General features: G+C 35.2%; 2 protein-coding genes across 2 annotated transcripts; both read left to right on the top strand.

Annotated features, from left to right (window-relative positions):
* The first annotated feature begins 315 nt into the window (after positions 1 to 315).
* LOC129940782 (uncharacterized) lies at positions 316 to 2376 on the top strand. The gene has a single exon (XM_056049263.1). It carries the CDS (start codon positions 316 to 318, stop codon positions 2374 to 2376), a length of 2061 nt encoding a protein of 686 aa, XP_055905238.1.
* A 335-nt stretch (positions 2377 to 2711) lies between these two features.
* Positions 2712 to 4598, top strand: LOC129940775 (uncharacterized). Its single transcript, XM_056049254.1, has 2 exons — positions 2712 to 4227; positions 4318 to 4598. Exons 1-2 carry the CDS (start codon positions 2712 to 2714, stop codon positions 4596 to 4598), a joined length of 1797 nt encoding a protein of 598 aa, XP_055905229.1.
* The last annotated feature ends 8278 nt before the right edge of the window (positions 4599 to 12876 follow it).

The raw sequence follows: 12876 nt of genomic DNA, 5'->3' as shown, positions 1-12876 counted from the left end.
GTACATGCTCTTGCCAACTTAGGAATTGCGGTAGATATGTGGGATGCTATTTTAATTTTTATAGTATTTCAAAAATTACCATACCAAACCCAAAAAGATTGGGAAAACAAGCTAGGTGCAACAAAAAGTTTGCCTGACTGGAAAACCTTTCTAGCATTTATAGAAGGTCGATTTAACTCTCTAGAAAATATTCTAGACATGAATGAAAATCAAAGAAACATTCCACCAACCAATTTTTTTCGAAAAAACGTTCAATTATCGCACCATACCCAGCCGGGAAATAAAAATACAAATTTCAATTGTCGCATTTGTAAAATGCCTCATAGCACACGTCATTGCAGAAAGTTTTTAAATTTGGATGTTAAAACTCGTACAGATGTCGTGAAAAAACATTCAATTTGCTCTAACTGCTTAGGCTATGATCATCATGCTTCAGTGTGCAGCAGCACAAATCGATGCTACAAGTGCGGACTCAAGCATCATACCTTATTACATATTGAGTCTCAAAATAATTATCAACCAACTAAATCATTAAACACATACCAAGCAAATGCATCTCAGTCGAAACAAAATGTACAATCTTCAAATAATGAACCTCAACCACACTGCTCTAATACAGAGCCAATAAACTATAAAACGCATTTAAATCAAATGCAATCACAATCCTTATTGGCTACTGCCCTTGTTAAAGTTTTCAAACCAAATGGAGCTCAACTTATTTTAAGGGCTCTTATAGACCCAGGATCTCAAGCTACATTCATAACCGAAGATGCAGCTCAGATCTTAAAACTTAAAAAACATAAAACACATGCGATTGTTAAAGGACTAGGAAATACTGAAACTGGTACATCAAAATATGAAGTCAATTTTAAGTTATTCTCAGTACATGATTCTGATTTCTCTGTAGATGTTAGGGCTCTAGTATTCAATAACTTAACCACTACATTGCCCACTCAGAAATTTGATGGATCTAACTTCAATCATGTATCAAACCTGTTACTTGCTGATCCAACTTACAATACACCCCGAAAGGTTGATATTTTGATAGGTGCCGATGTGTATTCGACAATAATTTTGGATGGCGTAGTCAAGGGAAGTACAGGAACACCTGTAGCCCAGTTGACCGAATTAGGGTGGATCTTAACTGGAAACATTCACACACAAAAAATTCCAATAACTATCCAAAGTCATCATACACAATTGGATGTCCAACTTACTAAGTTTTGGGAAATTGAAGAAAATCTTGATGAGAGAAAATGGACTGAAGATGAGAATATGTGCGAAAAACATTTTAAAGACACATGCAAGAGAAGATTAGATGGTAGATATGAGGTACACCTTCCATTCAAAAACAACAAAAGGCCAGTCTTAGGTAATTCCAAACGAGCTGCATTAGCAAGATTTCTACAAATTGAAAAACGAATGAAAACAGATAGTAACTTTAAAAAACTTTATGTAGATTGCATGAATGAGTACCTTACCTTAGGTCACATGAAAGAAGTGAAAGTTGAGGATGAACTAGGTCCAAACTATTTTTATTATCTTCCACATCATGCGGTTCTGAAAGAATCAAGTACTACAACCAAACTACGGGTAGTATTTGATGGTTCTTGCAAATCATCAAATGGACTTTCATTAAATGAATGTCTTATGGTAGGCCCACGCCTCCAACTCGATATAATTGATCTGGTGGCAAGATGGAGAAAATTCAAAATTGCTCTTGTTGCAGATATAAGCAAAATGTATCGTCAAATTTGGGTGGCTCAAGAAGACACACCATATCAAATGATCTTATGGAGATCATCCCCAAATGAATCCATAAAATGTTATTGTTTAAATACAGTTACCTTTGGAACTGCTTCTGCTCCCTTCTTAGCTGTACGAACATTACAAAGGTTAGCTGAAGATATTGAACATAATTATCCTCATGTAGCAAAGGCAATCATGGATGGTTTTTTTGTCGATGATCTTATATATGGATCAGATAATGAAGTTGAAGCCATTAGATTGCAAAAGGATATCGTTTCAAATTTACAAGCAGCAGGGTTTCCTCTCAGAAAATGGGCAAGCAACTCACAAAGAGTTATGGAGGGAATTCCTGAAAATTATAGAGAGATTAATCTTCCTCTTGATTTAAAATCAACAGATGCCATAAAAACATTGGGGATTCAATGGCATCCTAGTATGGACTACTTTAGCTTTAAAATAAACTTACCTGAAACTTCAAAATTATCAAAGCGATCAGTTCTAGCCGATATCGCTCGCCTGTTCGATCCATTGGGATTGATTTCTCCTTGCATTGTCAAGGCAAAACTTATACTCCAACAACTTTGGACTAGAAATTGGCTTGGGATACACCTTTACCACAAGATATAGAAAAGTCTTGGACAGATCTTCGCAGTACCCTGCCAAAAATTTCACAAATACAAATACCACGTTGGATTGATTATGAAATCTCGTCCGAGGTGGAGCTGCATGGCTTTAGCGATGCTTCAGAAAAAGCTTATGCAGCAGTCATCTATATACGTGTCATACAAAATAACATTGAAAAAATACACTTAATAGCATCTAAAACAAGAGTTGCTCCAGTAAAATGCATTTCTTTACCACGCCTTGAACTTTGTGCAGCACTACTCCTGTCTAAACTAATATTCAGAATTATTAAAGCCATGCAATTTGAAAACATTAAAACATATGCATGGACCGACTCTATGATTACTTTAGCATGGATAAAAGGAAGCCCAACCACGCGCACCACCTTCGTTGCTAATCGAATAAGCGAAATTCAAAGTTTAACTAACATCGAATCCTGGTATCATGTAAACACAAAACAGAATCCTGCAGATTTAGGATCGCGAGGATTAACAACTGAAGAGCTCATTAACAATGAGATGTGGTGGGATGGGCCAACATTTCTAAGAAACTTTAATCCGCAAGATTATTCATCAAAAACTACTTTTGAAACACAACAAGAAACTAAAAAGGAAAGCAAAATCAATACAAAAACATTATACAATAAGAATTTTGCAACACTATTAAACTTTTCTTGTGTTGCAGCTTACTGTGTTACAACAGAAAACGAATTTTTAAGGAGAGTCTCTGATTTAAGAAGATTGATTCGCATCGTTGCAATATGGCAAAGATACATATCTAACTTAAGATCAAAATTAAATTCAAAAATGAAATTAGGATTAGAGAACAATCCACTTAAAATTGAAGAACTAAATGTATCTAGAACAACAATTACCAAATTAGTACAAAACGAACTATTTTATGAAGAAATAAAGGCATTAAATGAATCAAGAGCTATCCCTAAAGGAAGTGGAATTTTGAACTTAAATCCCTTCCTTGATAAAAACGGTATCTTACGTGTAGGTGGTCGACTTCAAAACTCCTATTTACCTTACAGTCAGCGGCATCCAATCATCCTCAAGGATCAACATCACTTTTCAAAACTAATTGCATGCGATGCTCATCAACGTACTCTACATGGTGGACAGCAACTCATGATGGCAGATATTCGAAACTATTATTGGATAACCAACCTTAAACGACTAGTAAAATTTACAATACACAAATGTGTAAGGTGTCATAGACATGATGCTATAATGCAAAACCAACTAATGGGAAGCCTTCCAACTGAACGTGTTATAATCACAAGACCCTTTACAAACACTGGTGTGGACTATGCTGGACCTGTTGAGATTAAAATGTGGAAGGGTAGGTGTAACAAATTCTCAAAAGGGTACATCGCCGTATTCGTATGTCTATCTACAAAGGCCTTACATCTTGAATTGGTCAGTGATTTGACCGCAGCAACCTTCATAGCTGCTTACAGGAGATTCGTAGCCAGGCGCGGAATATGCAACAACTTATTTAGTGATTGCGGAACTAACTTCAAGGGTGCAAGCAATGATCTCAAAAGAGACAGTAAATTCATAACTTCTGAATGGTCATCCACAGTTTCAAAAACTCTGGCCACGCTCTATACCACTTGGCATTTTAATCCTCCACTATCCCCCCATTTTGGTGGACTATGGGAGGCAGGGGTGAAATCCATTAAACATCACCTTAAAAGAACAATTGGCACTGCGAAGTTGACTTTTGAAGAATACTCTACATTACTAACTCAAATTGAGGGGTGCCTTAACTCACGACCTCTTTGTCCAATGACATCTGATCCAAATGATCTCAATGTCTTGACACCAGGACACTTCCTTATTGGAGGTCCACTCAATTTATTGCCTGACAGAAATCATACAGTCAAAAATTTAAATAACCTTGATAAATATAAATATATACAAAAAATTACACAAGATTTTTGGAAGCAGTGGAGCACAAGCTATCTTCACTTGCTTCAACAACGACCAAAATGGTTACAACAAAAACCAAACATCAATGTTGGAGACATTGTCATAGTAAAGGACGACAATTTGCCACCCTCATTATGGTTACTCGCGCGGGTTATCGAATTACATCCGGGAACTGATGGTCTAACTCGCGTAGCTACCATCAAAACACAAAATTCAACGTTCAAACGGCCGATAACAAAATTATCCCCTTTGCCGGTAACAAATCCGTCGAATCCGAATCCATAAAAACAATAGAAACTATACCTGAATATATATACATATGTATATCTGAAATAAACACTAAAGTGGAGCAGGAATTAAAGTCACTTTTAATTCTCAATACAATTCATGAACTAAAAAAAAAAATCAAATTTAATTCTAAAGCCCATATCAATTACCTATTTATAATACAACGTTATAATGCCCATATCAAAACAAACCTGCAATACACTTCTTGTTTCCTTCTTTTCTATAATTTTCATGATAAATCCGATGAATATTGTACTGAGATAAATCCAATTGACAAAAACAAGGAGATTCCGGACGTCATGCAGAAGTCACTAACAGCATCCAAATACTTTGAGCAGGAGCAAACACTTTGGGCGGGAGCATGTTGCTTCCCAACATATTTTTTGTTAATATATCTTATTATTTATATCTTAAAATCACTTTTGTTTAATTCGTATCTCAAAATTATATACATTTATTTATTTAATTTATTTAACTCAAAGAATTTAAAAACTTTATCTGCACATTTGACACCAATGATGAAGGCGGGAAAAACATTCGTTGGACTGAGATGCTGAGATGCCTTTTAAGAAATTGAAACACAAGGTTTAACAATCTCAACAACCAGTCAAGCGAATTTTTACCTTGCTCTTCTATTTGAGATATTTTGATTTATATAACTAAATTAAAAACAAAACAAAAATCTAAATTTAAAATCACTAATAATTAACGCGTGAAAGAAACAAGCCGAAATGTAATGAACTGTCAAACACGAACTGTCAAATGTGCAGACTAAATATGCAGACTAGATTTGCAGACTATATTAGCAGACTGCAAGGCTAATTATATAATGATCTCTTTTCTTCTCATTAGAATTTGATTGTCACACTTTTATCATTACTATGTTTTATATGTATTAAATTAAATATGTATTTGCTTCACACTGCAAAAAGAAGTTAAACATGTAATTGTATATGCTAAATTTAATATTATTCCAGTCTGCAAGAAATTTATGAAATGTCAATAACCTTTGAAATACTTATGTAATTATTTATATATCACAGCTGACTTTCATATAACTTTCAATAGCGAGGTGTAAAGTTTTCATACACTTGTTATATTTTCATTCTTCCTTGCAATTTAAAATAAAGAAGTCATTTTTATAACGTATAACTAAAATCCGTATTTTATTAAAACTTAAAATAAAATAAAATTATTTCGCTGGTTATACCTTTGCCGCGAAACAGTTGATCTTTTCTTTCTTATTCTCGGATAGCTTCTTTTTTTCAATAAGATTTATAAGCATTCCAGACACGAAAACTGAAACATTTGCTGATACCATCTTGAAAATATTATTCTTCTTTCTAAAGTTTTTTCCATCAAATTATGTATTATTATGTATTCGTGGATAAAAATCTCTACAAGTTTTACTTGTTGCGCCCTTGATGATGATTAATACTCCAAAATATATGACAATTCAAAAAAATTGTTATTAATATTTTAATTACAATTTAGTTGTTTCCATTTTTTGAATAGATTCCATTTTTCAAAGGACAGCTTTTAAAGAAATAAAGTTCCTAGCTGTCAAAAATGGTTACGTATTTTTTCGGAAGATCTATTTGGATACCTCGAGAGAAAATATTCTGATTTCGAAAAGTTTGGAGTCAAATTTCTTTCGAACGGATACCTTGATAACGTTGAATGACAGATCTGTCAGTAGAGTGAATAAGGCTGCCATTAAGCTGACAATGACCAAATACCTTTAATTTAAAAACTGTCTGTTCACACAGTTACGGTTGGAACATATTGCCCCAAAGTCTTACAAGTTCATGACTTATGGCTAAATCACAAGCACGTACCGCATTTACAAGGAGAATTGAATCCGAATCGAATCAGGATTCAGCCCCATATAGACCTGGATCGGATCGAAATAGGATTACTTGATCCAATCCCACTGAAAGAGGTGAATCGAGTCAAACATTTGTTTGTAAACCTGAATCGGGGAATCAAGTTATTGGTGTGCGATATTTTTTTTCCCTCTTGTTTGTTCTAAGCAAAAATACTCCATTTAAATGGATTATTTTTGGTTTATAAGCTGAATTTAATTGAGCGCTCGTCTTTGTGTTGAGAGCATTGTTATTTGAAATGTATTTGAAAGTTAATCACGTAGCAGTATGCACACAAAAAAACCCAAATGTCATTTCGATTCCATTTGAATTCGATTCCTCGATTCAGTGCCACCATATACCTGGATCGAAATATCAATTCAATTCGATTACTCGATCTTGTCTTGTAACCAGGGTAACGCTTCAGCTTCGGCTTCGTCTGCGATACGGTGGGCCTGCTTCGAGGTTGCTTTAAATGACATTTCTATTATTTCATCCCTCCAAAGAGCAAATATTTTGTTTGTTGTCATTCTTTTACAGCAGTTGAGCTGTCCAGACAAAGCTAATGTTCAGATAATTGAATTAGAGCTTCCGTGTGGAGTCACATTATGTTACATTACGCTCTTTTCCTCACGATTGTCAAACAAAACGTGAGGTCCAAGCTCCTATGGCTGAACTCGCAAATGTCAGGTGAAGCCGAAACTGAAGCTTGTTAGTGATTCAGCCATTTAATTGATTTAAATGATTTAATTTTGTGTCAGTGCATACAGTTTTGCATATACGTTGCTCCCAAAATTGAACTTATACTCAATTAAGAATTAGAAATGTGTTACTTTTCATATTTGGAAAATTCGTCTTAATTTCTATGTTTTATTAAGGTATGGCTTCTTAAATCAAGTATTCTAAAAATGTACACCTATATATGAAACTAGGAGGTCCATTCGCGTACCCTCCTAAAACAGTCCAATTTTACTCAAAAATTTAGTAGTTTTTCGTAAAAAAAGTGCTCACGAGGAAATAAAATATTTCCCTAGCCTATGAATTGTAGGCCAAGAAATTTCTTAGGTCTGATTTGTGAAAAGTGTCAAATTTTTATAGATATTCAAATAAATTGCTCGTTTTTGCTGTCAGTTATAAAATTTAAAAACAAATTTTCAAAGAACAGCAACAAGACAGTAATATAGTGTGAAAAAATTGTTGTTTTCCCTAGAAATAATTTTCCTTTCAATATTCACTTCAAATTTTTTTTGAAAAAGAAAAGCAACAGATAATGCTACAAGATAATTAATTTCAAGACTACATTTAAACAATAAATCTTCATGTGAAATTAGTGAAACCTTCGGCCGAACACATTCAAGGGTCCAAAAAATACTTATCAAATTTCGGTTTGAAGGTAGATACTATCCTAAACAAACCTGGAAGAGAACGAAAAAAATCTTTTTTCAGAAAGACGAACATGTAATTTTAAGAAAATTTAAAGTAAACCTCAAAAAGAGTTTACCAAACTTGGCAGCTGAAATGAAGACACTTATTGAAAGACCAGTTTCAACCGAAACTGTTCGTCGCTTTCTTCCGAAGAACGATTTTAACGGCAGAGTTTGGGGGAACAAACCTCTTATTTCTAAAATTAATAAGCGAAAACATCTTGAGTTCGCTAAAAAGCACCTCAATAAACCCCAACATTTCTGAAACGACGTTTTGTTCTCAGACGAAACCAAAATTAACTCATTTGGGTCTGACGGAAAGCAAATTATTTGGAGAAATCCCAATACTCAGTTCAAGTCAGAGAATTTGCATGGCACTGTTAAGCAAGGGGAGGAAATGTTATGTTATGGGGATCAATGGCAGCAAATGGGACTAGGAACATTGAATTTATTGACACAACCATGGACGTTCATAAAATAAATCGCGTTAGTTTGCAGAAAAACTGAGTTTATCAGCAACATTTCAGTTCCAAAAAGAGGCTGGGATGCGACCCACACTGATAACTGATGATGAATGTCAGATCTGTCAAAAGTTACGGTTACCGTTGGTAAATACTGCGCAAAAATCTAACAAATCCATTGTCAGATTTGCTGATTTAATTTTGTGTCAGTGAAGAAATAATTAACAAAAAGTCAGACGTCTTAAACAAAATTTAACAATTTCTTACGTCATCTAACAAAGAAGTTTCTGGCAATATTCTTACATAAAATTTTCAGCTCACCCGATTGTAAGACCTTGACATTTATGAAAACACGAACCGAACGTGAATAAATTCTAATCGACCGCGAAAGTTTATATTCTCAATAATGATTTAACCGTAGTACCCGTGGCATGATGGTTAGTGTCATGCCAGAGGCCTTGGTTTCGATCCCTTCCTATGCCATCTAAAGTCTCGTCTTTGCGAGGAATTGACAAATTCTCCAAGAGTAACTCTTGTCCTGAAAGAGTGCTTTCTCAAATTAGCCGTTCCGATTCGGCATATAAACTGTAGGTCCCCTTCATTCCTGACAACATTACTCGCACACAGGAATGGTTGAGAGTTGTTAGTCACTAGGCCCTAGTTCTCAACGGACTGTTGCGCCACCCAACTTATTTGTTTTTAATGATTTCAACCTGAGTAAGCAGGAAATTCAAGGTGTACCATTTTCATTTTCGACCAACTTTGAGAACAAAAGCGGATTTTTATGACACTCAACCAATCGAGGCCTTGATCTCTGATGATTAAACGATGTGAATTTAATAGGATCGCTTGATTTGGCCTAGTCTAATTTTTCAAAGATCCATGTCAAAAATCAATGTGTTTGCTCCAATTTCTGACATTTTAATGACGTCGTATAATTGGCCAGTTTATATGTTTGCTGTGTCAATCCGTCTGAGAAAATTGTTAGGAATCTTTGAAATATAAACTGGGTAAATAGCTATTCATAAAACAGATTAAATGTCAAAATATAAACGTCATATCATAAGCATTAACTTAACGGTGATGCAACATGGTATATCTTTTGATGCGTAAGCAATCAATTTACCTGAAGGAGAAGATCACTCTTGAGGTATGGTTAACTAAAAACCAAAATCTTGTCACCAATCCTTAAAAGATAGTGCGAAATTGAAAATGACACCTTCGGCGATCGCTATACATGGATCTGTATTTCTTGAATAGAAAGGCTTCTCAAAATAAAAAAAACTTCAAAGCTAAAGTGATTAACTGTCCGGTTCAGCATTCATGTTTACTATTTCCATTTAAATGTAAGTAATTCTTATTTTGTTTTGGTTACTAATAGCTAGCAAATTATCTGACTAAATAAATTTACTGAGGTGTGCCAGTCACGTTCGTGAAAAAATACAAAAGTCTAACACTATTTTTATCAATATGGAATAATTGTGTAGGCAGTTTCCCGTTTTACTATATTATGAATCGAAGAAATTAGTTTAGACTTTTGAGTCCAAATTAGTAATTGGGAAAATAGTTTACAACTCATATATAAACTACTCGAAGCTATTTTAGTTTGAAAGTGAGACACAAAAAATATGTACCCATAGAAGTTGTATCCAATAAGTTCAAATTGTTGATCTAATTGTCTATCGTAAATGGTCTAAATAAATAGATAAACCCATTTATTCTCTTTATGGTGGCTTTTGTGTAAAGTATGTTGACAAATGTTTAACATGTGATAAAGTCCATACAACAAATTAGAAAATGTATAGTTATTGGTTAACATGGTTCATAAAGTAAGTATAGTTACGATGTTTTTACAATTGAAGGGTTTGGTTGATGAAGGTGGTAACGTTTTAAGATATAAGGACATTTGTGTAACTGGGGCCCGGAATATTTCCACATTATTCCATTATTTGAGATGAGGCATTCCAAAAAATGTAAGAACTTTTCAAATTTTTAAGACAGTAAAGTTAACCCGCATTACTCCAAAAAATTAACATTTTGTTAAAGACACTGGATTTAATAGTCGCTCCACTTTTCCCCAACTTCTAAAATACAAAATACATTTATTGAAATTTCCAACTGTTCGAATCCAACGTTTCGTTTGATCTTGACGAACTAGCTTAGGTGATGCAATAGTGCTTCAGCTACATCACCTCGAAAGTCTTCTCAAATTAAAAGACCGTCCAGTTTTTTTTTGTTGACACGGCGCGGGGCGTGGTGGCACGGCGGCCGGCGGCGATAAAATAGCCATGCATTTTCCATACTTATACCAAGAAGATGGTTAAACAAAGATGGCTTACCAAAATTTACTTTCTAGTAAAATGTTGTGTGCATCAAGTCTACTTGGATGTAGGGGTCTTATCTGCTTATCTGACTCCACTGAAAGAATTCCTTCCAAGCAGTTGTTGAGATATGTTCCATTGTATTCAATTTTCAAACAAGCTAGAAATGCGACGGTCATATAAGACGAACTAAATTTTTGAATTAAGGCAAAAAATACTACAATTTCTCAATGAAAGTATAAATTTCTAGTAATTTGTAAAGAACTTACGAAACACCACGTCACCTTGGTTCCAACACTCGTCCACAATGCCACTCCCTATGTAAGCTCGATTGATAAAGCCAATTCGCTTGCAGCACAGTTTTTTGTTAATTCGACGCTACCGGAAAGCGCCATGAGTCCTCCTGTTCTTGAGAGCGTAAATGATTTGTAAATAATAGTGCTTTTAGTAGTGTTACCCTTTCTAACAAAATTAACTGCTTTTTCGCCTTCATTGATGATTTGGGCGGATTGTTTTTGAGCCATTTCTGTAGCCTGACATAGTTGGATTGCCTTTTCGAGATCTATGTCTTGGGACAACAGTTTTGTACGAAGATCGTCGCTTTTGATACCGAGTATGAGTTGGTCTCTGAGAAGGCTGTCGTTGAGGCCTTCAAAAGCACAATTCTGCGCTTGTAAGCGAAGTCTTGACATGAGTTCGTCTATGGATTCGCCATCCTTCTGAGCTATTTTGTTGAATTTGTACCTCTCAAATGTGGTGTTAATTTTTGGAGTGAAATATGTTTCAAAAAGTGTCTTTACCTCGGCGAGCGTCCTTTCAGCATTCGTTGGCTGTGAATTGTATATTTGGAGGGCAGAGTATCCGATTGCGGACATGAACGTTGCTACTTGGACATTTTGAGGCTTGGTGTTCATGCCTGTAGCAGTTTCAAAGAATTCGTATTGCTGCTTCCAAAGTTTCCACTCGTTTGCCATGTCTTTGTCGTGTTCGATGACGATGGGCTTAGGTGGTCGGAGAAATTGGCAGAGATTGTCTGCGGCTGCGGCTGGTTGTACCATTTTTTATAATAATTTTTATTGAAAAATTAATGTAAATTTTTTTTTTTTTTTATTTAATTTTTATTGAAAAATTAATTGGGTTTCGGCACCATGTAAATAATAGTCATTAATTTACTTTAAGTTTTACTTTAATTCATTTATAATTCAAGTATTAATAATTCAAGTATAATTCGCAATGAGTTGAGGTTAAAGAATAAGCATATGGCTAAACGTCATAATGCTGTTTAGGTTGGTAATGATGTAGGATGGTGTTTCATAGGTTGACAAGTAGGAGTAGATGTTAGACCTGAGGGGTAGGCTACATTGCAGATTCTATGGGACGAATCTTCTTTCGCACTCATGCAGTTGCAAGAGTACTGAAAGACCTTGACATACACAAATCCGCTGGACCGTATAATATCTCACAAATTGTTTTCAAGAGGTGTTCTTCAACGCTGGTTAAACCAGTACGTAAACTTTTCCATCTTTTCTGCTCTTCAGGTCTCTTTCCGAGCGGATGGCAAATAGCATTTGACCAGCCTGTCCCTAAAAAAGGCGAATATTCCTGTCCCTCTAACTATCGGCCAATAGCACTCACGATCCTTCTTTCCAGAATCATGAAAACGCTGATTGAAGAACGGAAGCTTCTTAATGACAGGCAGTATGGCTTTCGTAGCAATAGGTCCACTGGTGGTCTCATGGTTTATCTCACCGAACAGTGGAACAAATCTTTACATCGTTTTGGAGAAAGTAAGATTATTGCACTTGACATTTCAAAAGCATTTGAGAGAGCTTGGCACCAAGCTCTCTTATCGAAAATGCGTGCTTTTGGTATCTCTTCTCTATTGGATTAGAAACTACCTTTCGAACCGTTCAATAGAAGTCGTATTGGATGATTTCAAATCTGAAACTTATAAAATAAATGCTGGTGTTTACCAGGACTCTGTTTTGTCTCCGACTCTCCTCCTCACATTCATAAACGACCTCTTGTCTACCACTTTTAATCCATTAAACTGCTTCGCTGATGACAGTTCCCTCAGCTTTTCATATTCGCTTCTAGATTCACATCCTTTTCCTTCGGATATGGAACTTCAACGGCAGCGTATGACAAGCTCATGAAATTCGGATCTCGACAGCATTGTAGAGAGGTAATTAAAAACCGTGTTG

The sequence above is a fragment of the Eupeodes corollae genome, chromosome 1, assembly GCF_945859685.1.
Source record: "Eupeodes corollae chromosome 1, idEupCoro1.1, whole genome shotgun sequence".
Classification (NCBI taxonomy): Eukaryota; Metazoa; Arthropoda; class Insecta; order Diptera; family Syrphidae; genus Eupeodes; species Eupeodes corollae.
The sequence above is the reverse complement of the archived record's forward strand: the minus strand, read 5'-3'. Positions and strand labels throughout refer to the sequence as shown.